Source organism: Sander vitreus, chromosome 22 (genome assembly GCF_031162955.1).
Source record: "Sander vitreus isolate 19-12246 chromosome 22, sanVit1, whole genome shotgun sequence".
Lineage (NCBI taxonomy): Eukaryota > Metazoa > Chordata > Actinopteri > Perciformes > Percidae > Sander > Sander vitreus.
The window spans coordinates 9137695-9165610 of NC_135876.1; the positions used below are offsets into that span (position 1 = coordinate 9137695).

At 39.7% G+C, this 27916-nt stretch overlaps 3 protein-coding genes across 9 annotated transcripts in view; 2 read left to right on the plus strand and 1 right to left on the minus strand.

The window, feature by feature from the left end:
• The window catches only part of wwp1 (WW domain containing E3 ubiquitin protein ligase 1), a 32961-nt gene extending 24082 nt beyond the window's left edge, over window positions 1–8879 (plus strand). Inside the window, exons 13-25 of the mRNA XM_078281243.1 lie at window positions 101–185; window positions 1319–1447; window positions 1793–1865; window positions 1971–2042; window positions 2222–2310; window positions 2541–2700; window positions 3079–3212; window positions 3591–3731; window positions 3827–3947; window positions 4216–4320; window positions 5299–5395; window positions 5526–5598; window positions 5942–8879. Of these exons, the coding sequence (XP_078137369.1) occupies window positions 101–185; window positions 1319–1447; window positions 1793–1865; window positions 1971–2042; window positions 2222–2310; window positions 2541–2700; window positions 3079–3212; window positions 3591–3731; window positions 3827–3947; window positions 4216–4320; window positions 5299–5395; window positions 5526–5598; window positions 5942–6041 (1379 nt within the window). The 3' untranslated portion in view covers window positions 6042–8879. The remainder of the gene's footprint in view (window positions 1–100; window positions 186–1318; window positions 1448–1792; window positions 1866–1970; window positions 2043–2221; window positions 2311–2540; window positions 2701–3078; window positions 3213–3590; window positions 3732–3826; window positions 3948–4215; window positions 4321–5298; window positions 5396–5525; window positions 5599–5941) is intronic.
• rmdn1 (regulator of microtubule dynamics 1) lies at window positions 7966–14706 on the minus strand. 2 transcript variants are annotated; one of them, XM_078281245.1, is made up of 11 exons: window positions 14485–14706; window positions 13799–13904; window positions 13473–13557; window positions 13052–13211; window positions 12733–12822; window positions 12595–12650; window positions 11492–11579; window positions 11277–11307; window positions 10969–11102; window positions 10736–10810; window positions 7966–8832 (listed from the first exon to the last, which is right to left on the minus strand). In XM_078281245.1, exons 1-10 carry the CDS (start codon window positions 14611–14613, stop codon window positions 10769–10771), a joined length of 921 nt encoding a protein of 306 aa, XP_078137371.1. In that variant the 5' UTR covers window positions 14614–14706; the 3' UTR covers window positions 7966–8832; window positions 10736–10768. The 2 variants fall into 2 exon arrangements, with proteins under 2 accessions (XP_078137371.1, XP_078137370.1); XM_078281244.1 differs by lacking the exon at window positions 7966–8832 and having other exon boundaries at window positions 8997–10810.
• Window positions 14707–16095: 1389 nt separating this feature from the next.
• On the plus strand, window positions 16096–27899 carry LOC144537236 (copine-3-like). 6 transcript variants are annotated; one of them, XM_078280774.1, is made up of 17 exons: window positions 16096–16165; window positions 17147–17319; window positions 17533–17712; window positions 17805–17879; window positions 18315–18386; window positions 18828–18905; window positions 18990–19079; window positions 20207–20305; window positions 20464–20547; window positions 20780–20839; window positions 21045–21178; window positions 21457–21511; window positions 22914–22965; window positions 23083–23216; window positions 23720–23953; window positions 26145–26268; window positions 27004–27899. In XM_078280774.1, the coding sequence occupies exons 1-16, from the start codon at window positions 16156–16158 to the stop codon at window positions 26262–26264; spliced, it is 1650 nt and encodes a 549-aa protein (XP_078136900.1). In that variant the 5' UTR covers window positions 16096–16155; the 3' UTR covers window positions 26265–26268; window positions 27004–27899. The 6 variants fall into 6 exon arrangements, with proteins under 6 accessions (XP_078136900.1, XP_078136905.1, XP_078136901.1 ...); XM_078280775.1 differs by having other exon boundaries at window positions 16100–16165; window positions 17156–17319; XM_078280776.1 differs by lacking the exon at window positions 16096–16165 and adding an exon at window positions 16344–16625.
• Window positions 27900–27916: the final 17 nt, after the last annotated feature.

Sequence of the window (27916 nt, forward strand, 5' to 3'; positions counted from 1 at the left end):
ACACTGATGATAATCTGACATGTGTTGCCACTTTGTGGGGCATAGTGGCCATTCTGTCTATTAAGCTACAGATTCCTCTCTGCGTTTTCATCAACTTTAGAGAGGCGGGTGGACTCCAATGACAGAGTGTACTTTGTCAACCATAACACCAAGACAACACAGTGGGAAGACCCCCGAACCCAAGGGTGAGCAAAGGATCTTTTAAAGATTAAATTTGTTAATATCATCTAGAAGTTACTGGGCTTATCCTGTTCTGCGCCACATTCATCGCACAGTTCTCTCTGAGGTTTAACAGTGATTTTACTGGTGTTGTTTGCAGTCACTGAAACTGGTGTGCTAAAATAGAATATTTCTTTCTTAGAACAGTGTTCACCAGTTCTACAGTATTTTTACTAATACCTTTATAGTTGGGCTCCCCCAGAAAGGGTTCAAATTATATTCTGTATTTACTGTCTATTGGCTGAAGTCTATTTTCTTTAAATGTGGTAGTATTTACTCAGACAGAAATACTCGATTCATAAAGACTCTTTGCCCCTCACTTTGGCATAACTCTAAAATAAAGCTATAATTTTACTAAGTTGTTATAGTTATATATAATATTTAGCGAAGAAAATCCTGAGGCAGCAAATGTGGTATAGTGAGTTCATTGAATGTGTGCTGGAGGAGAGGAAACATCTGCTTGTCTGACATGGTTTCAATGAAGCCAAGATTAGTAATTAAAGTTATTATATCAAAACAGAATGTCAAGAAGTCCTTGTGACACACCATGATCTACAAGAACAGGATATGCAGATCCCTATACAGATAACTCTTTTGAGCTTAGTACAAAATCCTTTCACAATACCTCGTTGTTGGATTTGTTGAAAGGTAAATCAGTCATGAGAAGCATATGCAAATTAGTATCAGGGTCTAAATCAGTGTTTCTCAGCCTTTTTTGGGCCAGGGCCCCCCCATCCATTATCCAGGTCCCTAACCTATTTTGATATTAAGAAAATGATCGTCTTATATTTACGGCAATACATCATATACTGGAATACCATTACAAGATAAAACCTGTTCAGCAATTAATTGGTTTTCCCACATTCACTTTTTTAAGGCAATATTTTCACACCTTACCCTAAGGGAATGTTTTATGTAGTAGCTTTGTGTCAACTGTCGCTGGCCTGTCTAGATTTCACCGAAGTTATAGTTTGACAAAAACAAGTTCATAAACTAGTATAGGGCTAAAGTCTTTTGTAATGTTTTGGATTTTAAGACTAATAGTTTCCATTTTCCACATGCTTCGGTCCATGTAAATAATTGGTCCGTGTGTGTGCAGGCTACAGAATGAGGACCCTCTTCCTGAAGGTTGGGAGATCCGTTACACAAGGGAAGGGGTTCGATACTTTGTGGATCACAACACCCGAACAACCACTTTCAGCGACCCCCGCACTGGAAAGTCCTCCGTGTAAGAATGCATTTTTAGACAATTTATTTACATGTGTTCTACATTACATAACGTGTTAGAGAAAGCCATGCTAGAAGCTGTGTTTTGCCAGTAGCCTGAAGCGCTGCAGCTATGGGAGCTTGTGCATAGTTTAAGAGAACATGTTAACTGGGACCAGATGGAGTCATGTTTTGCTTTAATTTTGTACATACTGCTTAAGTAAGTTAAAGAAAATATACATTGTTCCCACTGGTATTTAATTTCAAGGGTTCTATGTTACGCGTTATATGACGCATATGTGATGCCTGCCATTAAACAGCCAACCTAGGGGAACGCTGTGATGAATTAATCTTTTTGTTCCCTTAGCACCAAAGGCCCTCAGATTGCTTATGAGCGCAGCTTTCGATGGAAGCTTGCCCATTTTCGCTACTTGTGCCAGGTATGTGTTTTTTCTCGCTTATGCAATCACTCAATCATTTCTTGCTTTTGGTCATTCTTCTTAATTTTATTAAATGCATTCATGTTTTTTCCTGTCTTTGCTCAGTCCAATGCTCTCCCTAGCCATGTGAAGATCACCGTCTCCAGACAGACGTTGTTTGAAGACTCTTTCCAGCAAGTAAGAGGGTCCTTCAACCACTGTCCAGTTCAAGTACAGAAATGCATCACAGCCTACGTGCATTGTTTATTTTAAAGTTTGCATATGCTATACATTCAAACATTTCTGCCAACTGTGCATTTGTCATTTGCTGATGTTGTGTTTTAGCTGATCTTCTGTGTGTTTTCTCTGTTTCTCAGATTATGGCCCTGAAGCCTTACGACTTGAGGAGGAGACTCTATGTTATCTTCAGAGGCGAGGAGGGTCTAGACTATGGTGGCTTAGCCCGGTAATAAAGACAATAAAGATTGTATAACGTTATGTCATATATAATGTTTTTTTTTTTTGGCTCAAACTAGCTTTTTGCAAAACGTAAGCAGTAATGATTATGTGCAACTCTTGTCTCCACCCTCTCTCTTCTCTCATTTTCCATCCCCATTTCTATTGTAATTCATCCGCCCCACATACACTCGTCCTCTCTCCTTGCTTCTGTTTTTTGGCCTACACCTCACTTTGCAGAGAGTGGTTCTTCTTGTTGTCCCATGAAGTGCTGAACCCCATGTACTGTCTGTTTGAGTATGCCGGAAAGAGCAACTACTGTCTGCAGATCAATCCGGCCTCTGCTATCAACCCGGACCACCTCTCCTACTTCTGCTTCATAGGCCGCTTCATTGCGATGGTAAGTTCACATGCTGCCCACACACATGCAAACAATCCTGATAACAGTTACACCTACGCAAACATATGGAAAACAAGCTGACATTTTTTTCATAAGATAGAACTTTTATAACCAAACATTAATTAATAAAACTTGTCCAAACAAAAACCGTTGAGGTTTATTTTGTTACAAACTCAAATGTACTTTGACACTGTGCACAATCTGTATGTGTTCATATTTGTTCAGATTGTCAAAGTTGAAACACGTCGCACAACTCTTCTCCTTATACATAATACATAAATCTGTCATGTGATCGATATATCGCCATAGATACCATATTTTCAGATTGACCAGCACAGTGAAATAAAGTTCTCTCTTTTTATTAAAATCTTGCCACAGGCACTTTTCCACGGCAAGTTCATCGACACAGGCTTCTCTCTGCCTTTCTACAAACGCATGCTGAACAAGAAGCTAATACTCAAAGACCTGGAGTCCATCGACCCAGAGTTCTACAACTCACTTATATGGATCAGGTAATTTGTTTCTTCAGTCTACACAGCCGTCAGATTGTATATGTGTATTCTTCTGACCGTAGAGAGCATGGCACGGAAATGAACATGCGCATATGCTAATTATAATGATCACGTTACAGTCGAACATTTAAGAGTGAAAGAGGGAGAAGAGAACAGATGTTACGAGGGGATGAAGCAGTTATTTGCAGACTCCACAAGATGCAAGAACAGTTTTGAATAAGACGGCACAAACACTGGAGACTTGGCCAGTGTCAGATTTTACGCTTTATGGATGGAAACTTGGATATGTTGGGCATATTTATTCATTTACTTTTGCATATAATGAGCTGTTCACCCTTGATTATGCTGTGGCAGCATCACAATCTCATCTCTCCTCAGGGACAACAACATTGAAGAGTGTGGTCTGGAGATGTACTTCTCAGTGGACATGGAGATCCTGGGAAAGATCACTTCTCATGACCTCAAACCTGATGGCGTCAATGTTCTAGTTACTGAGGAGAACAAGGAGGAATATATCGGGTTCAGTATAACCACTGTTTTATCATTAACAGCAACTATGTCTGACATCAGGTTATCATTTGAAGTGAATCCTATTTTTGTTGTCCTGCTTGCAGTCTAATGGCAGAGTGGAGGTTCTCCCGCGGGGTGGAAGGTCAGACCAAAGCTTTCCTGGACGGCTTCAACGAGGTGGTCCCACTTCAGTGGCTCCAGTACTTTGATGAAAAGGAGCTTGAGGTGAGCAGCATAAACTGATGCTGGTAATGCAAGCAAGCCCTGTTCTATTTGGTGACGTTAATGACCTGTGGTGTCATATTTTTGGTGTGTTTTTGTTTTAATCCCAATAGCCAACCCCACTCCACAGAGCTTTCAACCCATTAGTCATTATAAATTAAGATGAAATACTGTGGTTGTTTGTAGAACTCGCTTCTTGCGGGAGAATTCTTTCTACTTCCGTTTATTTGCTTTGTGTTCTACATGTCATTTGTGTACTTGTTTGACCCAGGTGATGCTGTGTGGCATGCAGGAAGTAGATCTTCAAGACTGGCAGAGGAACACCGTGTACCGTCACTACACAAGGAACAGCAAACAGATCATCTGGTTCTGGCAGGTACGGTCATACATACACTTGGAATGCCAGGGAATTTTCCCTCTGGTTAATAAACTTGGCACAACACCAGTGTTACCGATTACACCAGGCATTTTAATAGAGAAGATATTCTTAGATTGGGTTTACATCCGAAATATAGCCAAATAGGTGCTTTTGCTTTTGGCTTTGATACCAAATCTGTGTGCTGCGACTCTGTTACTGCTGCCGTACAGAGCAGACCCTTTCAGTTTCTAATCTTACTGTGTGCAGTTGTGTCCTGTTGTTGTGTCAGTGTAAGTGTAGCGTTTTGCAAAATGAACTAAATGGGTTTTTATTTCTTTTTTCATTTTTTTGGGGGGTTTGGGGCCTTTATAAAATAGGATAGCTGAAGAAAGGAAACTGGGGAGGGAGGGTGGCTGACATGCAGCTAAGGGCCGCGTCGTCAGACTCGAACCCGGGCCGCTGCGGGAAGGACTGAGCCTCGCGCACGCTCAACCAGGGCGCCCCATGGGTTTTATTTCTATAAAAAAAGAAAAAGAAGCAAAACGACAAGGGAGGGCCCGAGGGAGGGACGCCGGTGGTCAAGTAATGTAATCGTGTATGCCTGAACACCATGTCACCCCTATTTTCCACCTGGTGCGTGCGTCTGCGCTGAGTTCCGGAGGCGCCGCGACCCCCCCCTCGAGCAATCGCTACCATTCAAGTCAATGCTTGATATTCCACCAGCCGCGTCACGGCGCGTCCTAGAAGTGTGTGTCACGCGGCTCTCCGCTCCGCTAAAGATACGCGCCAGGTCTGTTATCACGCGAGCCGCGGGCCGTTCGGACAGCTGGGCAGGAAGTGAAACGGCGAGACTATCAAGTCAGTTTACCAAAAGACACCCCCAAATATCGTTTGTGTCTCCTTTACAACACCACGGACAACGAGAGATTCATCTTGGTGTGTGTGTGTGTGTGTGTGTGTGTGTGTGTGTGTGTGTGTGTGTGTCCTCTTCTGCAGCTGGTGAAAGAAGTGGACAACGAAGTGCGACTGCGGCTCATGCAGTTTGTCACTGGAACCTGCAGGCTTCCTCTGGGCGGCTTCGCTGAACTCATGGGTCAGTGACAGACAGACAGACACGCGAAGAGTGACACATTCACGGCATAATCATTCAGACCCTAAGAGCTGCGGATGCATACTATTTTCGGTTACAGTGTTCTCACCCGTCATCTTCTTTTGCCTTGCAGGAAGTAACGGGCCCCAGAAGTTCTGCATTGAGAAGGTGGGGAAGGACACATGGCTTCCTCGGAGCCACACTTGGTAAGTAGAATGCTTTACCTCTGATTTATGGGATTTTTCCTCCCCTCACAGAGTTTTGCCCAGAATGAAGGTTATTCCAGTATATTATTATTCACAGGGATTTACTGTGATGGACTGTGACTTGGGCGCGACACTGGATTCTTAGTGACTTATTGCAATCACTGACACTGGTTCATGAAGTTTGGCAGAAATGTTCATCATAGCAGCCGCAATTTACTTAGAAAGCTGTTCATATTCCTATGGGAATATGTAATCATTATGGGAACACTGTTTATAACCAATTTGTGTTGCTTTAAGCATCTGACCCTTGATATTAATATTTCGTCCACACACTGTCTTTCAGTTTCAACCGTCTTGACTTGCCTCCTTACAAGAGCTTCGAACAGCTGAAAGAGAAGCTGCTCTTTGCCATCGAGGAAACAGAAGGATTTGGCCAAGAATAAAGGGAGGAGTCCTTGTAGTTCTCTCCCTCCCCAAGTAAAACAAACAAAAAAAGAATTGCACAAGATAACCACCAATGTTTATAAGCTATTTTGTCATTTAAAACCAAATCTTAATTTGCAGCATCATTTTTGCCGCAATCCTGTTCTCCAGCCCTTAAATATTATATGATACCCCATCATGAAATATGCAAGCATTTCAGCATTTTTGCTCCTCTGTTTGAAAACAGAACTCATGGATATATTTTTTTTTTTTTTATTTCCTCCCCACTGCTGTCTGGCATTTTAAAAGAGACTGAAAGTGTTTTTGAGAGGATTTTGTAGTTGATGCGCAATCTTTTTTTAAAGCTCTAGTTCTATAGGGCTTCTAAATAGCGAGAGTAGTATTGGGGTCTGGTGCCTGATACCCCCCCCCATGGACCCATAGTAATTGTTGCAATTTTTGCGTGCTTGCATGGCTGCCTCTGAAGATAAGAAGACTGCTGTGACCACCCGCTACCACCACCTACACACACACACACACATTTTAGCATGGACACTCTGTCTCTTAGTGAGCTTTTTTTTACCATTATCAAAAAGGCAAAGTGTTCAGGATGGACTGATATGAAGCAGAGGATAACCCTGTCCAGAGGATAATCGGATAATGGAAGTTAAGAAAAAAGAAGTTTGTGGAGAAAGGCTACTATATCAAAAGGAATATGGGGACTGTTGGAAAATATTCTAAATCAAAGTAAAAGTGAGGTGTGTGGGTGGGTTATAGTTGTGTCGTTTAAGCCATGGACACTGGACATATCCCAGGCCACCTGCTTCAGTTGGCAAGTGAGATCCACACCAGGATCACACTCACAGTTTTCATTGAAAGATTGAGCTGTTTGGAAAGTTGTCACATCAAAAGAGACAAAAGACAGACTACGTCTCAATGGGTTGGGTGTGCTTGGCTGATTTCTCTTTTGCCTCTTTTGATTTGTGATCTCGGACTGTAAAGTGTCTCCACTCCCATGAAGTCACTGTGGTTTACAGAGCGACAGACATGGTTATGCTTATATGATAACATGAAAAAAATCAAATGTACTTCTCAGTTATAGGTATCACAATAGACAAATACCCATACAGCGCATAACACTGACATGTTAATCATAAATTTAAAGACAGCATATATTTGGCCATCTTGTGTTGTACTAAGGTCCAAAGGACATCTGATTCATATGAATGTACATTTGAACACTGAAAGAAGCTGTTCTCAGCTTAACTTACTGCCAACCATTAAACAAAATTACAACTGAAGCCAATGCTGCATAGAAATCTTAGCATTGTTGCAAAAATCTCATTACCATTGCACTAATTGTCTTTCAAAGTTCCATGGTTCTTTCAGTTTTGGTCAGTGGTCATAAAAGAGATTATGGACTAAAAAATATATATAAAATGTCATGTCTTGAATGACTTGAAAGCAACATACACAAATATCGCATGCAGGCAGCACACAGTGGAAAATGGCCAAGTAAAATAAATTTTCTGAAAGCATTAACTGGGTCATAAACGTGCACGGTATTGTTAGAAAACAATAATTCTGTTGCGTAGTCGCCATAGTGCTGAAAATGCAGTGATTTATAAGTGCCACAGACCAAATAAGTGGAAATATTCCACGGCGCAACTCCTCGGCAGCCCAAGGCCTGTTTGGAGCCTGACACAGCATTGCAGTGCTACATGTTGTGTGCTTTTGTTTTTGCACCCCCACTTTCCCCTTGTCCTTTCTTTCCTTTTAATGCTTCAGGGGACATGTCCTTTGTTTTTCCACGATGTCGCGTCTAACTCCATTGTCTCTAAACTATGGTGCGTATTCTTTCAGTCTGTGGTCTAAACGCAGCTATGGCAGTGGCAGGCCATGCTCCTTGTTTTTCTCTAGCATTGTGTTTTTTTCAGACCACTGCAAACCGCAGCAAGCTGCTTTAGACTTTTTCTAGGAGTAGCTTGCGATTACTCAAGTTATCAGTCATGTATATAACATGTATTCAGCTGGAAGGAGGGACGACAGTATGAAGAAAAACCATTTACTGTAGCAAAAGGAGCCGACTTTTAAAGAGAGGTCAAATCTGCATAACTTTGTGCTTCCTTTTGAGCAGAAACCTGTAATCAAAGAAAATCAACTGTGTATGTGAATATTCATTGTATAAAGATAATGAAAGTAAATAAAGTACTTAAATATTATAATTACAGAGCCGCCGCTCCATTGATGGAAATCTGTGATGCCTTTGTTCTTATCAGAAATAGATGGGACGTTTCAGGTTGCCTTCAGTGTAGCCCATAACACGACGAAGTATCACCTGGACAGGTGTGTTCTCTCAATGCAAAGCTGATTCATGATACTGTACATCATTTCAGTACATGATAATGCAGCAGGGACATTATTTTTGTGCTGACTGCAGTTTAGGCCATCTGAAACGCATCCACACTGTAACATATCGCGTGTAGATACACACTGTAAACACCAACTACACTGTACAGAATGCCCCTTTACTGGAGACGATGTGTATAGAAGATTCATTTTTTATCTGCTTTGACCCATTTTAATGAAGAGAGATGGATTTATGAGATACAAATAAAACAAAAAGTGAATAAACCCCCCCCCCTCCATGACCATGCTTTCTTTCTTTTCTTTTTTTTGTTGAGTCATAATCGGGGGATGAGAGGCCTTCTGCTCAGCTTTCACAACAAAACTGTTGGCAATTGTTTTCTGTTCTTAAATTTAAAAAAAAAACGTGTTCTTGGTTTATCCTTTGTTTTGATTGGATCTTGCCTGTGGAAAAAAAAAAAACATTTAATAAATGTATATCTGACCATGTTTACAGCTGGTTGAGTTTACTTTTAGTTCAGTCAGTATGACATGATGAACGTCTCATGAAACCAGCTCAGTTCACCTTATGCTGGTGAGGAAAACAGCATTCATAGTTAAGCTGAATATGCATTTGTGGCCAAGATGTATTTTATTATTTTTGATCTGAAAAAAAAAAAAAAAAGTATATATACAGGTGCTGGTCATATAATTAGAATATCATGAAAAAGTTGATTTATTTCAGTAATTCCATCCAAAAAGTGAAACTTGTATAATGTATACATTCATTCCACACAGACTGATATATTTCAAATGTTTATTTATTTTACTTTTGATGATTAGAACTGACAACTAATGAAAACCCCAAATTCAGTATCTCAGAAAATTAGAATATTGTGACAAGGTTCAATACTGAAGACACCTGGTGCCACACTCTAATCAGCTAATGAACTCAAAACAGGCAAAGGCCTTTAAATGGTCTCTCAGTCTAGTTCTGTAGGCTACACAATCATGGGGAAGACTGCTGACTGGACAGCTGTCCAAAAGACGACCATTGACACCTCGCACAAGGAGGGCAAGACACAAAAGGTCATTGCTGAAGAGGCTGGCTGTTCACAGAGCTCTGTGTCCAAGCACATTAATAGAGAGGCGAAGGGAAGGAAAAGATGTGGTAGAAAAAAGTGTACAAGCAATAGGGATAACTGCACCCTGGAGAGGATGGTGAAACAAAACCCATTCGAAAATGTGGGGGAGATTCACAAAGAGTGGACTGCTGCTGGAGTCAGTGCTTGAAGAACCACCACGCACAGACGTATGCAAGACATTGGTTTCAGCTGTCGCATTCCTTGTGTCGAGCCACTCCTAAACAAGACACAGCGTCAGAAGTGTCTCGCCTGGGCTAAAGACAAAAAGGACTGGACTGCTGCTGAGTGGTCCAAAGTTATGTTCTCTGATGAAAGTACATTTTGCATTTCCTTTGGAAATCAAGGTCCCAGAGTCTGGAGGAAGAGAGGAGAGGCACAGAATCCACGTTGCTTGAAGTCCAGTGTAAAGTTTCCACAGTCAGTGATGGTTTGGGGTGCCATGTCATCTGCTGGTGTTGGTCCACTGTGTTTTCTGAGGTCCAGGGTCAACGCAGCCGTCTACCAGGAAGTTTAGAGCACTTCATGCTTCCTGCTGCTGACCAACTTTATGGAGATGCAGATTTCATTTTCCAACAGGACTTGGCACCTGCACACAGTGCCAAAGCTACCAGTACCTGGTTTAAGGACCATGGTATCCCTGTTCTTAATTGGCCAGCAAACTCGCCTGACCTTAACCCTATAGAAAATCTATGGGGTATCGTGAAGAGAATGATGCGATGCGCCAGACCCAACAATGCAGAAGAACATTTCTAAAAATCCTATTTTTGTATTGGTCTTAAGTAATATTTAATTTTCTGAGATACTGAATTTGGGGTTTTCATTAGTTATTATAATCATCAAAAGTAAAAGAAATAAACACTTGAAATATATCACTCTGTGTGGAATGAATGTATACATTATACAAGTTTCACTTTTTGAATGGAATTACTGAAAAGTGTGTGTGTGTGTGTGTGTGTGTGTGTGTCCAACAAATAAAATTGACATTTGATTTGACAAATCAGTTACTACTGCTTGATATGATGGCCGCAGATAATTAAAATAATATAATGAAATTGGTTACATTTCTTGAGTCAAACTTTAAAATACAACACAAAAAAGTTTAAAATACATTTTTTTTTCCAAAAGTATATCTGTTGTATGCTTCACCGTCCCACATTTCTCTTGACCGTGTTTCCTCCATCAGAACACAAATCTGAATTAAAAAAACAAGGGACAAAATTCACATTTTCAAACATTTAGCCCAGCATGTGCTCTCTTCATCCTAGTTTCTTCAAGAGGTCAACAGCCTCTTTATGGACCTGCAAAGGAACAAATCTACTGTAAACCAACTAAGGATGTTCACATCAGCAAGTATGATTCATGCATCAAGATTCCTGAAGTTAAAACTATAATGCATCTGGGTCAAGTAGACATTAAAACACAATTAATCAAAGGCTAGTAGTCTTAGTTGATGTACCTCTTTGTCTTCCAGTGTATGAGCGGGGTACTCTTTTGCTTTGGTTAGATAGAGCAGTGCTTTCTTTTGGTCTTTCATGCCCATGTAGGTTTTCCCGAGCATTAGCAGGTTTTTACTATAGAAGTTTGGATCAACTGAGAAAAAAAAACAACAGAAATGTAAGTTAGTTGAATGCATTTTTAACCGTTTAGAGAAATCATGTACAAGCACAGTGCGGTCTTGATCTAAGGATCTGAGCTGCAGCCAACAAGAGATCAGCAATATTTCAGTAAATGTCTCAGTGACTTTATGAGTATACTGTGTTTTACCTTCTTCAGCTTTCAAAAAGAATACCAAAGCCTGAAAAGGGGCAGAAAAACATGACTTCATCCAAATTTGTTAAAATGTTTATCTCTCCAAGCCCAAACCAAAAAGTAACAATGAACTGGTCATCACAGCCTGAAGCAGTTTGAACAGTCAGCCATTGTGCAGTTAGTAACAAAAGAAAGGACGGAGACAGAGACAGAGACAGAGCAGTCCTCACCTCCTCATATGTGGACGTAGGTGGTGATGAAAAAATGACAGCCGCCACCTTGCGTTGATACCAAGGCAGCTCAGCAAAGGCAAAGCACCTAAGAGGAAGAAGACATACAGATAATAAAGCCTCAGTGACTTAAAGCTCTAATGATATAATGTAGAATAATTTGGCGCAATAGCTACATCTTGGACAAAAGGTCTGAGATTGCAACTGCAGTCTGCTGACCCTGTTAACCTCTAGTGGCGAACAAATGAAAGATTTGCATCTTTAAAGTGCTCATATTATGCTTTTTGGCTTTTTCCCTTTCCTTTATTGTTTTATATATTTTTTTTGTGCATGTTATAGGTTTACAAAGTGAAAAAGCCCAAAGTCCCCCCCAAAGGGACTTACCATCTCCAACAGAAAACACTGTTCACAAACTGCTCCAAACAGCTCTACTGTAGTCCAGCCTTTACTTCAGGGACAAATGTATTTTGCGTCATTTTGCGTCACTTTGTAACACACGTTGTAATGCTCGCCTAGCTGCTAGCGTGGCACGACCTCATACTCTGCAAAGGACTAGCTAGCAGTCCTTACCTAGCTACTGCGCATGTGCGACTCCCAAACAAAGATGGTACAGAAGTGAGATGTCTCACTCTGTAGCTAAAACAGAAGCTGAGAGCTCAACACACAGGGTGAAAAGAGGAGCTGCAGCAACAGTGCAGTACAACAAAAGTATGGTGTTTTTTGAAAATTAAACCATGTAAACCTATTCTGATATAACCTCTAAATACAATTATGAACCTGAAAATGAGCATAATATGAGGTATTTAAGTCTCATGCACACAGTTTCTTTTCATCTGGTTTACATCCCATTCTATTTGCATTCTTTGGGCCTGAAAACGTGACAACTGCATTATGTTTGTTTTTCACACTCACCACTGCCACTACAACAACTTACTGCCAAACTGCCACAGCCAAATTCCTTTTCCTTTAGCCTCTTTAGCCTTTAGAGTGTACAAGTGTAACAGACTTGGCTAGTCCAAGCTTGTATCCATGTTTGACTTGATGTAGCAGCTGTATTATAAAAAAGAAGAAAAAGAAATACGTATACCCATGGTTTTACTCACCAGTAACCCAAAATATGTAACGAAGTGGCGTCTTTGGGATTGAGCTCGATGGCTTTCTAGGAAAAGAAACATGTTTCACTTCAGAATATAGAACTGTCACACAATGATAATATAACATTGACACAAATGTCCTCTCACCTCTAAATGTTCCCTGATGATGTACGAATTTCCAATTTTCACCTTGACCCCCTCGTATTCCCCGACATCGCTGAGACATACTGCATACCACTGTTAGGAGAGAAAGAGTGACGACAGTTTGGTCCAATCAGACCTTAATGTCTTTTTAAAGCTCTTTTAAAAAGAAACTGTCCTGTGTCATGTAAAGTTTTGATGAACTTGGCAACAATCCTGCGGGTGCAAATGCAAAATGCAAAAGAGCTAGTTAGTTGGACTGTGATGATTAAAGCCCTGATGGAGGTGAATCAGTGGTGCCTTCTCAGTGAAACCAGCGTCTTACTTTGTGTGCTGCGAAACACTTCTCATCCTTCTCCAGGGCCTTCTTTGCATATTCAAAGCCCTCGAACACCAGCTGCTTTTTCCGTCCGTCCTCCATGTTGGGCAGTTCGGACAGGTCACGAGACGCCCGGGCCAACCTCCACAGGAACTCTGCATCATCACTGGATGGACAGAAACAAAATCACAACTTAGACTCACAATGTGTATACAATGTTAAACTTCGGTGCTCTCTGGTGATTTGTTGTATTACAAAAAGACACTGAGGCAGAGAGTAATGCACTCAAAAACATATCCAATAAATAATACAATGCACCAAAACACGGTTCATTCCAACAACTTTTAGTGAGAACAGAAGAAATAGAGAAAATATGAAAAGAGAGAACAGAGAAGAGCTGGTTATGGTGATTGAACGCTCTCCTTGCCTGTCCTTGTACTGCAGCAGCAGCTGGTAAAGCTTCTCGGTCTCTGCACAGCTGTACAGGTAGTCAGCCTGCTCCAAAACCTCCTCTGCACAGACACAAAACACGGCAGCAAATTCAGCCAAAGATGGTCTTACGTCCTAATTCACTAGACTAAACCTCAACTCTCTTTCTGTTTTCCACGCTGTCCAAAAAAGTTCTCATTGAAAAAAAAAAACTCAAGTATATTTATTAATGACATGTTGATTAGGATTGTGGCATTCTACACCTAATTCCTGAAAACGCAAACATATTTGTTTGCCTAAATCTGTATTCGAATTGCCTACTACCTTTTTCTAAAGCGTGGACCACAGCTGAACTCTGCACTCTGAGATAAACTTCATGGCCCAGACAGGATAGGGTGGGGAACCCCAGGACTAATGCAGCTCCTCCAGTCTGTACACAAGAAAGGAAGTGATATAAAGACACAAAAGGGAAACCTATGCAGGAACTACTTCAGATATAGAGACAAAAAAAGACACGCAAAAAAAAAAAAAAGGGACTTAAATAAAAGAGATTTCTGACTCATGGCTATTATTTACAATGACCAGTATCAGTTGACCCAAGGTAACCTGACACTACCTGAGAAGCAGTAACGTTAGGTGGCACCAGGTACTGCAGTGTAGAGTTTGAATTTGACTATTATCAGTTAAACTTAAGTATGTTAAATGTCTTAACTCATACACAATCTTCCTTATATATCCGTTATGCTAAACCTCACCCATGGACAGCGATGACAGATCCTGATACAAAGGGCTAAGCAGCTCTCTGGCAGTAGGCTACTAAATCGCCGCTGCCCTTTTACCTACATTTGCATATAAGCAATCGCTTTTACAATGGCACCATTTTCTTCCAAAACATAAATTCATACATTTGCGCATCTGTAAGTAGGTAAAGGTGAAGTATTCTAACGGTTTCATGCAGAGGATAACAGCACTGTCCGATGAGTACTAATAAAAGGCATAGTTATAATTACAGTCAGAGCAGTGACAGCTCTTAAAGTTGTCCAGTGGTACCGGTTTGTCCCTCTGATTCTGATGCCTTTTGCACCAGATGCTGACAGTAAAGTCCTGCTCACACATCTCCTGAGTATTATTCCAGCCATTTGTGTCAAAGCCCAAACGCACAATGATCGGGAACTTGGGGAATCGGGCCGCGATGTATTTACCTCGGAACTCGGAAGCCGGAGAGGGGAATGACGTCATACCCGAGTTGAATGCGTTCCGCGAATACAAACAGGAAACACATATGGAAAAATAAGCCTCACTATTTAAATAAAAATACTTTATGTAATCCATACAATCAAGGAGGTTTGAATGTTCTTGATTTCCATACATCTAATACAATTTTCAAGGTGAACTGGATTAAACATTATATAATAAATAAAGATAAAATGTGGTATTTTATTCCAAACTTTATTTTTCAAAAAGTTGGTGGTATTGAATTTTTACTAAAGTGCAATTTTGATATTGATAACATCCCTATTCAGCTATCTAACTTTCATAGGCAAGCTCTTTTATGTTGGCTTCTTATTTATAAACACAATTTTTCACCCCACAAACATGTCATATGGAATAATAAAGATGTAAAGTATAAGAACAAGTCAATATTTTATTGATTTCCCAGCTGATTAATGACAATGGTCAATTACTTACATATTCAGAATTCTTAATGAAGTTTAATATTCCAATAATTGCACGAGAATATAGCATACCCACGGGTTATATAAGACTGCTGCAGAGTAGTAATGTGTCAAATGATCAGTCAACATTTAGAACAGATGTTTTATTAAATGGCATTGACATAAAGGATAAAAAGTGCAATAATAGATATTTTAGACATTTGACACATTGCCCCACAGCTGCTCGATGCAAAAATTATTGGAATAACCAATTTGGGAATATCAATTGGAATTTGATTTGGACCTATTATAATGAATATGTTGTTAGTAATAAAGTTAAGGAAGTATTTTTCTAAATTGTCCATTGCATCTACCCAACAAATCAAATTTTAAAGAAATATAAATCTGAACTTTCTGAATCCTGCACATTTTGTGGGGTTTTCACACAGACGATTGCACATATGTTTTGTGAATGTTTTTATGTCAGATTGTTCTGGATTGATGTGGAGGACGTATTTTATGTATTGTGTGGCTCTAAGATAAAATTACAATGTAGAGACATTATTTTTTACTATGAAGGAAATGATTTGGAAAAATGCCATATTTTCATTTTGAATCTTTTAATTTTATTTGGGAAATTTTATATCCATAAATGCAAATGGTCTGAAAGGAAACCGAATATTCACCAATTTAAAAATGACATGAAATTATATTTTGAAACTTCAAAAGGACTGACATATAAGAAAGCCATCCGGACTCTGAACATTTACAATGCCTTTCAACCTCTCTTGATGTAAATTTCATGCGCCCCTTTTCCATGTTTGTATGTATGTATGCATTTAATGTTTTCAATGTTTGTATGTTTCTGTACTGTAATAATAAAGTTCTTTGAAAGCAAAAAAAAAAAAAATATATATATATATATATATATATACAAACATTCAAGAGCACAAACTAATATAGATGCGTCCGAGGTCCACCGGAAAGGGAGGGACTCTCGCCTGACAGGTTTACCACAACCGCAGCATGCAACATTGTATGTCACCACCGTTCTCTTAATACATCAATGGTCACTACTGTTTCTGTATGTGATAAACGAATTCGCTTCATGTATCCCTGTTAACCAAACAATATGGCGGTTTTAGTTTTACATGCAACCCGTAAATGCACCCCGGAGAAGTCTGTCCCTTTGATGTAACGTAGTCGACAAGAAACAACCAAAACTTGTGAGAGTTCCGTCGTAATTTTACCATGTTTATTGATCCGCAGTGACACTACAAAGTTTCATTACATTTTAGCACAAATATACCAGACACACATAAATTAGTTGCGAGTTGGAATGGACGACTACCAGAAGACGTGAGGTTGCTAACGTCACTAACTGTTAGCTTAGCTAGCTAGCTGAGACTCGGCTCCACCCCCAGGTTGCTCAGCTGTTCTTGTCAGATAACCGTTAAGTGGCAGGCAAAATTGTATATTTTTCAAAAACTCAACAGGTAAATAAGTCTGAGTAAGCTTTCAACTGATATGAGGAAATGCTGTGTAACTAAGGAGGAGACTGTATACATTGGTATTAGTTTTGGTGCTCTAGGGGCATCGACACACCCACTTAAGGCACTGCCTACATGTCTAGCTATTAACGATTAGCTAAAGCTGGGGTTAGCTCCATAGACAGTAAGCTCATATAACGGTACAAATAATAATCCGTAATTATTGTTGTCGTTATTTCCGTTTTTTTTTTTTTGTAAGATGTCTGTACAATATACAGTGGTAAAATAAGTACAGTATCAGTTAGCTAAAACGGTTATTAAAAGCTGCGTGGCTCCTGTCAATGAAGTACAAAAAGTACAATATTTCCTTCTGAAATGTAGTGGATTAGAAGTATAAACTAGCAGACAATGAAAATATTTAAGTAATGTACAAATACCTAAAAATTAGGTGGAGTAATGTAGCCTACTTAGTCACTCTCACTTTGTTGATATTTGTTGATTATCTGTGGTGAATCTGATCATCTTAGTATTACCAGCTGCCATGGCCTCAGGTGGGGTTCCAGTGCCAGGGGCCACCCATTTGGCCACCAAGGTGGAGCTGACCATCTCCTGTGAGAACCTCATGGACATGGACGTCTTTTCTAAGTCTGACCCTCTATGTGCCTTGTACATCAGCACTTCAGGCTCCCGCTGGCATGAGGTCTGTAGTAGGTCATGGATGGGTGGCTATGTAGTAGTATGAGTTAGGCCTTATTTTGAATAAGCAATCTATATAAACCTTAAAATCTAACAGACATGAATGCATTGTTGGCAGGGTAGTTGATGTTGTTCCTGTTATATATTTCAATGTATGTATTTGGCTTCTGATCTGACATCTTAGATTATACATACTGTATGTTCCTTCTTTGTGAAGTTTGGACGCACAGAGATGATCCTGAACTGCCTGAATCCAAAGTTTGCCAAGAAGTTTGTGATTGACTACTATTTCGAGGTGGTGCAGAGGCTGAAGTTTTGCGTTTATGATATTGACAATACCACCTATGACCTGAGTGATGATGATTTTCTGGGGGAGCTTGAATGTACCCTGGGCCAGGTGAGCTTCACTTTGTACAGTTATAAGAGAAACTTTGGGGCTTTTCACCACTTTTTCATTGTTCTGTGACACTGCCAGTATTTTGTGGTCAGATTGTTTCTAGCAGGCAGATAACTCGATCTTTATTGCTGGAGGACAAGAGGCCTGCAGGTCATGGGACCATCACAGTGAGTGGACTCTATCTCATTGGTTTTCATCAGCTGCGATTTAGAAACTGTCTATGTGATTGAGGCACCATTTTTCTTGACATAGACAATCTGGAAAGAATGGCTGCAATGTGCTCAGACAGCCATGACACAATGATCCTAGTTGTGTTTGTTAAAGGAAATCACTTCACCAGTTATTAAAAATACCACAATCATTCTGGGATTAGACAATTATATATCAGCATCTTTTGTTTGTTATAGTGACCTGTGATTGATTGCTTCTTACTCTTTAGTACAATAGAAAAGCAATACAATACAACATCACTGCTCAGATGGGTTATAAAACATGTTAACTAATGTAAACTTCCACAATTTCTGGGTTTGAAAAGACCAAAAATTAAAAGAGTTATGTCACTGTCACAGAGTTTTGATTTCTTTTCTTTTTCTTTCAAATAGATCTGTGCTGAAGAAATAACAGATAACAGAGTGGTAAACTTTGAGGTGTCAGCCCGCAGGCTGGACAAAAAGGTAATGAAGATCACTTTAAAGCTTTAGCGCGTAACTTTTTGATATTAATGAACGTCCGTTACATTCAAGTCATTGCCAAATGAGTTGCTACAAAGCTAATCAAGACTATCAGCTCCACACAACTCTCTCTGGATTTCTTAGTACGGCTATGTTCAGAAGATTGTGGCATCCTGCGACTTTCGCTCGCAGAAACTCGAGTGAAGATAATAACTTTTCTGAAGAGTCCATCATGTTTTTTTTTAATCCTCCGTGTCCTCCTTGGTTACTAGTAGGAGGAGGGGGGGCTTGTATCATGTGGACGCGCCGGAAGTTTTGTTGTCGTTACTTAGAGTTCCTCATGGGGCGGCAGAAACTACGCACTATAGCTTTAATGAGTTAAGTCTGACATATGGGTTCTTTATTATTTCAACTGCCTTTTGATTTACTTTAAATATCTTGAAGTTTTTGTGGTGGTCCGACCCTTTCCTGGAATTCTACAAGCATACAGAAACTGGATGGCAGCTGGCTCACAGAACAGAGGTACACATATTTACCAACAGCTCATTCCTCTGCTTGCACAGAATTATTATTTGACTTTTGGCTCGTCGTAACCCATTTATACAGGTGGTAAACGACAACCTAAACCCAATATGGAGACCCTTCCGCATCTCATTGAGATCTCTCTGTGGAGGAGATGTGGAGAGACCTATAAAGGTAATTTTGTTTACCATTTTAGTTATTTGTCTCAGTGTGTTAGCCCTGTAAAATGTAGCCCATTGACACAACCTGTTCCCTTAACAGTAGATTTGATTTAGTCCCTTTCATTTTTTAGATCAGCTTGATTGACGATGTTACTCTAACATACTAATGATTCATCTTGTAACTGCATTTTCTTTTCATCTTACAATGCTTCCAAACTTAAAAACATGCTGCGACCCAGCTGGAAAAGTGATGTGTGTATTTATGCAGGATTCTTGACGTCCCCACCTGAAGGTGTGCATGTTTGCATGTTCTTTTTAGCCACTTGAGTTACTCCCATTGAATTTACTGTATTTGCATTGATAACTAAGCATGAAATGTGATTGGTTAGTTGTGCATGTGAGGTGTGACTTTTTTTAAATGTATTGTGGGGTTAGACTGGTATTGGACCAAGTGTGCACTAGGGGTGTTAAAATGAATCATTGCATCGCGATGCGGACCTGGACGATTCAGCATCGATGCAGTGACAGACCATAATGGATTATTGCTTTTTTAAGAGCAGATACAATAAAAAGGGGAGTTCATATATATTTGGCTGCTTGAATTTGTTGATGAAAACCATGTGTAGCAATATATAGTATTGAGGAGGTGACGCATCGTGATATATCGAATCGATTCGAATGGTAGGATAATCGTAATTGAACGAAATCGTGACATCAGTGAAAGATTAACACCCCTAGAGTGCACTGAAAATATGATGACGCTTCCTCGCTGACCACAAATATTGAATACTGTGTGTTTTAATTATGTTTATATTACATCTTGCCATTGTAGTATAGGTCTATCTTCCTTAGTAGTCTAAAAAAAGACTGAAAAAGCTATCTACATCCAATTTCGAAAATGTTTACATGTTGACAAAACAAACATTTGCACTGTTTTTTAATTAAAATGGAAATATGTTAAGATGACTATCAGCACAAAGGTTAGTAATGGCTTTGGAAACAAATCACATCAACCTTAATTTATTCATCCTTACCTGATGCTAGTTATTCTGTGTCCTTGGGTTTCACGAAAGGCTCTATATAAATAAAAGTAATTATGAATTATTATTCTCTGAACTTATTATGGGGTGGCTTTTGCAGGTTGATTGTTTTGATCACCATGTCAACGGCTCCCATGACCTTATTGGGAGCTTTAAAGCCACACTTGCGGAGATGCAAATGGGAACACACATTTCCCCGGTGAGTCGTGTGTGTGTGTGTGTGTGTGTGTGTGTGTGTGTGTGTGTGTGTGTGTGTGTGTGTGTGTGTGTGTGTGTGTGTGTGCGCGATTCCAGCTCTACCAATGAAAGGCCTGTTATTTTAACTGGCATGAATATGATTTATGTTCTCACTTGCAGGCTGAATTTGAGTGCATTTCCCCAAAAAAGTTAAAGAAGAGAAACTATAAAAACTCTGGGGTCATTTGCATCAAGGACTGCCAGGTAATCATTTATAAATTAGGACATTTAAAATCTAACTCTACCTTCATTTTCAGTATATTTTCTCTCACTGAGCAACTGCATCTTCTCATTCATTTTTAGAACATGCATTTTTAAGACAACCAGAAACATCTCTTGTTGACTCGTAAATAGGTTACCACTGTTACTGATTTTGATTGCATCACAACACATTGTGCACTGCTGCAAACAGTTAACACAATGTTTACCCTTTCAGGTGGTGAAGGAGTATACCTTCCTGGATTATATAATGGGGGGTTGTCAAATCAACTTCACTGTGAGTTTGGAAATGTCAGACACAAGATGTTATTACTTTAATACTTGTAATTGTGTTCACATTGTTTTAATCGGCACACCACCACACACCCTTGCAGAATCATAGTACCGGTATATACTGTGCTACATATCTCTCATTGTCATTTGGTCACTGAGCAAGCAGCTCCTCATACCTTGATCCTTATCCTCTCTCGGACCCTGGCCAGATCGCCATCGACTTCACAGGCTCTAACGGGCATCCCAGCTCTCCCCAGTCCCTCCATTACATCAACCCTGAAGGCTATAATGAATACCTGACAGCCATCTGGGCAGTGGGTAATGTCATCCAGGACTATGACAGGTAAACGACACCGCTTTGTCCTACGTTATCCTACCTCGTTAATTCTCTCCGTGACTTTTGCAGAGCTTACAAAATATGTTGACGCAAAGCCAAGCAAGAGTTACGCCAGTCAGATTCCATGTAACTTGCCATTTTCTAACTTCTGATTTGAAAACATCTGTATGATAAAGTTTGCTTGCTTACAATGATCACAATCTACTGACTGACGTGCCCTGTGTAATATGTGTTATTAATTAATGTTATTCCTATACATGTATTTTTTCTGTCTCTGTATGTAGTAACAAGATGTTTCCTGTCTTTGGTTTTGGAGCCCAGGTCCCTCCCTCTTGGCAGGTATAAAAACATCCTAAAAAAAACTTTAAAATCCTAACCGTCATTAGAGAGACCAGACATCAGACATTTAAACATACTATATGTTTCTGCTTTCTGCCGCTAGGGGTCTCAATCAAAACAATGGATGGTAAACACAGACTTTTGATGACGTGGAATTATGGGAGTTGTAGTTTCTATTGTTAAACACCGTCACCGATTAGAATGCATCTGTTCACGGACGAGTTTACCCATTCAAGTTTATTCATGTCATTCTAATAAAATAGCTGCAGTTTCTCCAACATAATTATGTTTTTCTTGATTTGATTTGTATTGGTAGCTGACCAGTTAGCTAGTGAGCAAGCAAGCTAACATTAAACAGCAGCTAAAACCGCACTATCACAATATATTTCACATGTCTCATCCCGACTGAAGTCTCTTTGCGCCGGGGTAGTGAGGCAGACCGACCGGGGTGTGCTAGCTGGCAAATTAGCATTAGAGTTGTCGTTTATCTATACAGCTAACGTTACTGGTGAACTTATTTGTGGGTTAGCCCAGTGCTGTTAACCGTGGTCAAAACCATAGACATATACAGTATAGCTACATGTCTATGGTCAAAACAATCATACTAAAAATAACTTTATTAGCGTGTATAACGATGCTGTAACCTTATAACATTACCCTCAAAGCATTAGCATTAGCTAGCTATTGAAATGTATCAATAAATAAGGTATCTGTTGTATTACTGTGTTATAAATGGCATGTAATCAATGACAAAATGATGCCGTATGCCAGAAAAAAGCAGTATTACGTTACTGAGTATTCCTTTCTGTGACACTGTATGGTTTTCAATTACTCTCGAACGTATCACCTGGGTGCCCGTGTTTTGACGGAAGTTAGAGGAACTAGAGAGGTCAAAGGTTGTATGACACCACTGACAGACGACTAAAGGAAATGTCCCAGGTCAGAAATAAATGTAGAGATTTTTCTGTGTTTGAAAATTGGTGGAAACATTTGGGGTAGTGTAAGTACACAACTCAATAAAATATATAACATAGGTATGGTCGTTTTTAGACATTTTAATGCAGAAATGTTACATATTGTACCTTTTAATGACTCAATCAGGTTACACTCATACTATCGACACGCACACTTACCTGGCTGGCAGTGCATTGTACTTTCATAACAGCTCACAAGTATTGGTCTCTTTGTGATTTTAGCTGTGTCAGATGTGAAATTGTTTTCATACAGTAGGTAAGAGTACAGGTTTCTTACAAAATGAATATTAAAGGACACAGGAATATTGTGACTGAGTTTTTTCTCACTTGTTCCATTAATACATTAAATTCAAAAAATGGTGTCAAATTGTCTTGGACTGTATTTTAAAGCTTTTATATATTTATCTATCTATGAATCATGCTTACAGGTTTCCCATGAATTTCCTATCAATTTCAATCCGGCAAATCCATTCTGCGCCGGTAAGTCAAACCTTATGTCAGAAGATTGTGTTTGGTTGTTAAAAGTTGTTCAGTTATGTGGCATTGGTGCTGCCTTATTCTCATTTATGTGTGTGTGTGTGGGGGGGTGTGTGGCAGGCATAGAGGGTGTGGTGCAGGCCTACCGGCACTGTCTACCCCAGTTGAAGCTCTGGGGCCCCACCAACTTCTCTCCGATTATCAACCATGTAGCCTACTTTGCCAGACAAGCTCTCCGGCAGAATATGGCCTCAGTAAGTAGCCAAATTCTTTTTTCTCAAAAGAAAAGTAGTTTAAATACTCAGTGGTCAATGTGAAATCTCAGGACTCTCCGCCAATCAAATAGTTGTTCAATAGATTCCATTTTGAGAGCAAGCTTAGCTGATAGAAAAACTAACAATCTTAAAAATGAATAGGTAATACCTGTTAACTTCACACTCACTTCACATGGTATCAGACAGATGTTTTACCCTGTTTGTTCACTGTATTAGCACTGAAGCATGTTGTTTTGATCTAGCATATTTTGATCTCTCCTGATCTCTCTCTCAGTAATTTAAAAACATTTTTTCAAGCAGTATGTCGTAATGCATAAAATGTGTTTTTAAGAGTTCAGTGACAAGCTGCACAAACTGGAAATTTAAAACGATGATATAAGATCTGAATAAAACAACCTAGGAATAAGATAATCTTGTAATACCTAATGAATGTATACTTTGTATCTGACGTTGTCTAATTTATTTTCTCTCTCCATCTGCAGCAATACTTTGTGCTGCTCATCATCACAGATGGAGTGATCACAGACATGGACCAGACACGCACTGCTATTGTGGAGGCCTCGCGTCTGCCCATGTCTATCATTATAGTGGGTGTTGGCGGTGCAGACTTCAGCGAAATGGAGGCCCTTGACAGTGATGACAAATTGCTGTGTTCACCCAGGGGTGATGTCGCTTCAAGAGACATCGTCCAGTTTGTGCCCTTCAGAGATTTCCAAGTAAGCAGCAGCCCATACCTACAGTGCTGCTCATAAGTATTCATACCCATGCTAAAGTTGACTAAAAAGAGGAATAAAAAAATCATCTTTTGGAAATTGATCTTAATGCCTTAATTAAAAGAATTAGGAAAAATCCAACCTTTTAAGGACACCAATTTGTTTGTGAATGAATAATGTATTGTAAATAAATAAATGTTCTTCCTTAAAATACAGGGGCCATAATTATACATACCCCTATGTTAAATTCCCATAGAGGAAGGCAGATTTTTATTTTTAAAGGCCAGTTATTTCATGGATCCAGGATACTATGCATCCTGATAAAGTTCCCTTGGCCTTTGGAATTAAAGTAGCCCCACATCATCACATGCCCTTCTTATCTCAATTAGCTATTAGGCTAACTGAAATAAAACCATGCCAATCTCTAGGTATGGTGAAGGGTATGTGATGATGTGGGGCTATTTTAATTCCAAAGGCCAAGGGAACTTTATCAGGATGCTCACCTTTAGCATGGGTATGAATATTTATGAGCAGCACTGTATATGCTGCCATAGTAGAGTTATTATATATATATATATATATATATATATATATATATATATATATATATATACAGTGGGGCAAAAAAGTATTTAGTCAGCCACCAATTGTGCAAGTTCTCCCACTTAAAAAGATGAGAGAGGCCTGTAATTTTCATCATAGGTACACTTCAACTATGAGAGAAAAAATCCAGAAAATCACATTGTAGGATTTTTAATGAATTTATTTGCAAATTATGGTGGACAATAAGTATTTGGTCAATAACAAAAGTTCATCTCAATACTTTGTTATATACCTTTTGTTGGCAATGACAGAGGTCAAACGTTTTCTGTAGGTCTTCACAAGGTTTTCACACACTGTTGCTGGTATTTTGGCCCATTTCTCCATGCAGATCTCCTCTAGAGCAGTGATGTTTTAGGGCTGTCGCTGGGCAACACGGACTTTCAACTCCCTCCAAAGATTTTCTATGGGGTTGAGATCTGGAGACTGGCTAGGCCACTCCAGGACCTTGAAATGCTTCTTACAAAGCCACTCCTTCGTTGCCCGGGCGGTGTGTTTGGGATCATTGTCATGCTGAAAGACCCAGCCACGTTTCATCTTCAATGCCCTTTCTGATGGAAGGAGGTTTTCACTCAAAATGCCCTCTGCAGGTCATTCACTAGGTCCCCCCGTGTGGTTCTGGGATTTTTGCTCACCGTTCTTGTGATCATTTTGACCCCATGGGGTGAGATCATGCGTAAAGCCCCGGATCGAGGGAGATTATTAGTGATCTTGTATGTCTTCCATTTTCTTATAATTGCTCCCACAGTTGATTTCTTCACACCAAGCTGCTTACCTATTGCAGATTCAGTCTTCCCAGCCTGGTGCAGGTCTACAATTTTGTTTCTGGTGTCCTTTGACAGCTCTTTGGTCTTGGCTATAGTGGAGTTTGCAGTGTGACTATTTGAGGTTGTGGACAGGTGTCTTTTATACTGATAACAAGTTCAAACAGGTGCCATTAATACAGGTAACGAGTGGAGGACAGAGGAGCCTCTTAAAGAAGAAGTTACAGGTCTGTGAGAGCCAGAAATCTTGCTTGTTTGTAGGTGACCAAATACTTATTTTCCTGAGGAATTTGCAAATAAATTCATTAAAAAATCCTACAATGTGATATTCTGGATTTTTTTTCTCATTTTGTCTCTCATAGTTGAAGTGTACCTATGATAAAAATTACAGGCCTCTCTCATCTTTTTAAGTGGGAGAACTTGCACAATTGGTGGCTGACTAAATACTTTTTTGCCCCACTGTATGTATATATATATATATATAGAAAGGGATTTGTAATTAGAGAATATTTTATAATTCAGTATTACCTAGTATAACGTGTTTACTGATTTGGAAGTAAATGCAATACATATATAAAATCATACATTTCACTATTTACGGTTGATGTTATTATTGTTTTTGACAGTGGCTCCCACTGCCCCTCCCTGCTAATTGCTCTTCACATTAATGTAACACCACCCAGCCCACCTGCCTTCTCTCTTAGGCTTCCTTTCATTTCATTGATCAGAAACGGCTGTCAATAGCACAGACACATGCACATTTTTATGTTAGCAAGCATGGTCCCACATGGCTAACACTAGCTATAATTCTTGTAACATTGCCATTGCAGGGAAACAGCGTGGCCCTTGCCCAGTGTGTCCTGGCGGAGCTGCCTGATCAAGTGGCCTCCTTCTTCAAATCTTACAAGCTGAAACCCCCTAATATATTCGGTGTTTCTGACCCGTCCTAGAAAGGTTGGTTAAATCAACCCAAATACCTCATACTTAATACTTGTCTGCATCTCCCGCACCCTCTTTTTGCAATTATGCGATCGCATAATTCAATGCATAATCAGCCAAAGTCTGCATATTTATGCGGGGGGCCGCACTTTTTAAAATACGCCACACTTTCGCCGCATAAATTGCCGATTTCCGCGCAAAATATGCGGGGCTTGCATGATTTCATAATCCCTGCATTTTCGTTGCAGAAAAGTCACGTATATCTTAGAAAGTTGAAAAATGTTTTGTTTACTTCACACAAGAGTAGCCATTTTCCCCTGTTGCCATGGGAACGTTATTAAGTGATGTAATTACGCGATGTGAACATCATCGAAAAGCTGCAAACCCCGCAATGAAGCCATGATGAAACCGTAGTTTTTGCAAGTTCCCGCAATTTTTGCAAGTTCCCGCAATTTCATCGCATAAAATTGCATAAATATCCGCATATTTCATCGCATTTTTTAAGAAAACATGCCGCATAATCAAGGATTTTTGCCCGCAACAATCACAAAAAAACTCTGCATTTTTCTGGAAGGACTGTTTAGTGTATGAAATGGCACGGATAAATGCCAAGAAATGAATGTGGGAGAGATAAGTAGTTTGCATAATGCATGTAACACTACAAATGGAACACTTGATACATGGTATGGCTTTGTTGAGTAAATGTCATTATTTCTCTTTCTTTTCCCCTGTATTACTTTGTTGTGGCAGTGAGCTGGGAAAGGGTCGTGGTCAGGCGTTGGACAAGTTGTGGCAGCGAGAAGTCTGAGGAAGAGCATGGTGCTCGAAATGTTTCACAGCATTAAAAATCCTTCTAATGGGAGCTATTTGGTTTTAGAATCTATTTATTTAAATTATATGTCTTTGATCCAGCACCCATCCTATTTTGGCATGGGGATGTGCATGTCCTTTTTTAAACATTTCTTACATGTTGTGTCAGCACCATCACCCTGATATGACACTGTTTTTTCAGACCTTGTTGACAAGTCCTGGTTGCTTCTGTACATTTGAGCAAAGTTTAATTTATCTATAAGATTATGTCATTTTTAACGAGATGTTTAATTTAGAACCAAGTTTGAGCTTTTCCCTGATACTGTGGGTTTTTGGCACATGTTGACTAAATTTTAGGGAACGTGTGTAAGCAGTTCTAAAAAGTGTAAATATATATTTTTTCACTATAGCATCAGTGCTGTCAACTAATGTATGTTCACCACAAAGACACTGAACTTGTAGTGGCAATCTAATAACAAAAAATGCCACTGGAGGGAATTTGAAGACATTTCCAACTCTAATGGTGCAAATGATGAGGTCCGCCATGACGTCTGAGTCTAACACTATTATTGAATAAGTTCAACAACGCCTACAAAACCGGGTGTGCCAAATGAAAAAGTTAAAAACGAGCAGACTATACCAAAAAACATGTAGACTATCACACGCACACATGGCTTCCAGATCCTAATTCCCTCTCGCCGCTCACCTGTGATTCCCCCTTTCTAACATCTGTGATTGCGGTAATTAGCACATATACCAACAGGCAGGAGCGGGGCTAAAAGTGGTGGATATATGATTGTCCCCCCCAACAATATGATTGCCCCCCTCCTGGTGCCCCCCCCACCAATCCATT

Excerpts from the sequence above, each read along its gene's own strand:
- LOC144537236 (XM_078280774.1), top strand. Across the intron at positions 20,548-20,779 it reads TTTGCATCAAGGACTGCCAG|GTGGTGAAGGAGTATACCTT; the intron begins GTAATCATTTAT and ends TTACCCTTTCAG. Across the intron at positions 22,966-23,082 it reads GGCAAATCCATTCTGCGCCG|GCATAGAGGGTGTGGTGCAG; the intron begins GTAAGTCAAACC and ends GGTGTGTGGCAG.
- rmdn1 (XM_078281245.1), bottom strand. The coding sequence starts at position 14,613 with ATGGCTGGAATAATACTCAGGAGATGTGTGAGCAGGACTTTACTGTCA. Across the intron at positions 13,558-13,798 it reads GGTCCACGCTTTAGAAAAAG|AGGAGGTTTTGGAGCAGGCT; the intron begins GTAGTAGGCAAT and ends GTGTCTGTGCAG. Across the intron at positions 13,212-13,472 it reads CTGCTGCAGTACAAGGACAG|TGATGATGCAGAGTTCCTGT; the intron begins GCAAGGAGAGCG and ends CTGTCCATCCAG.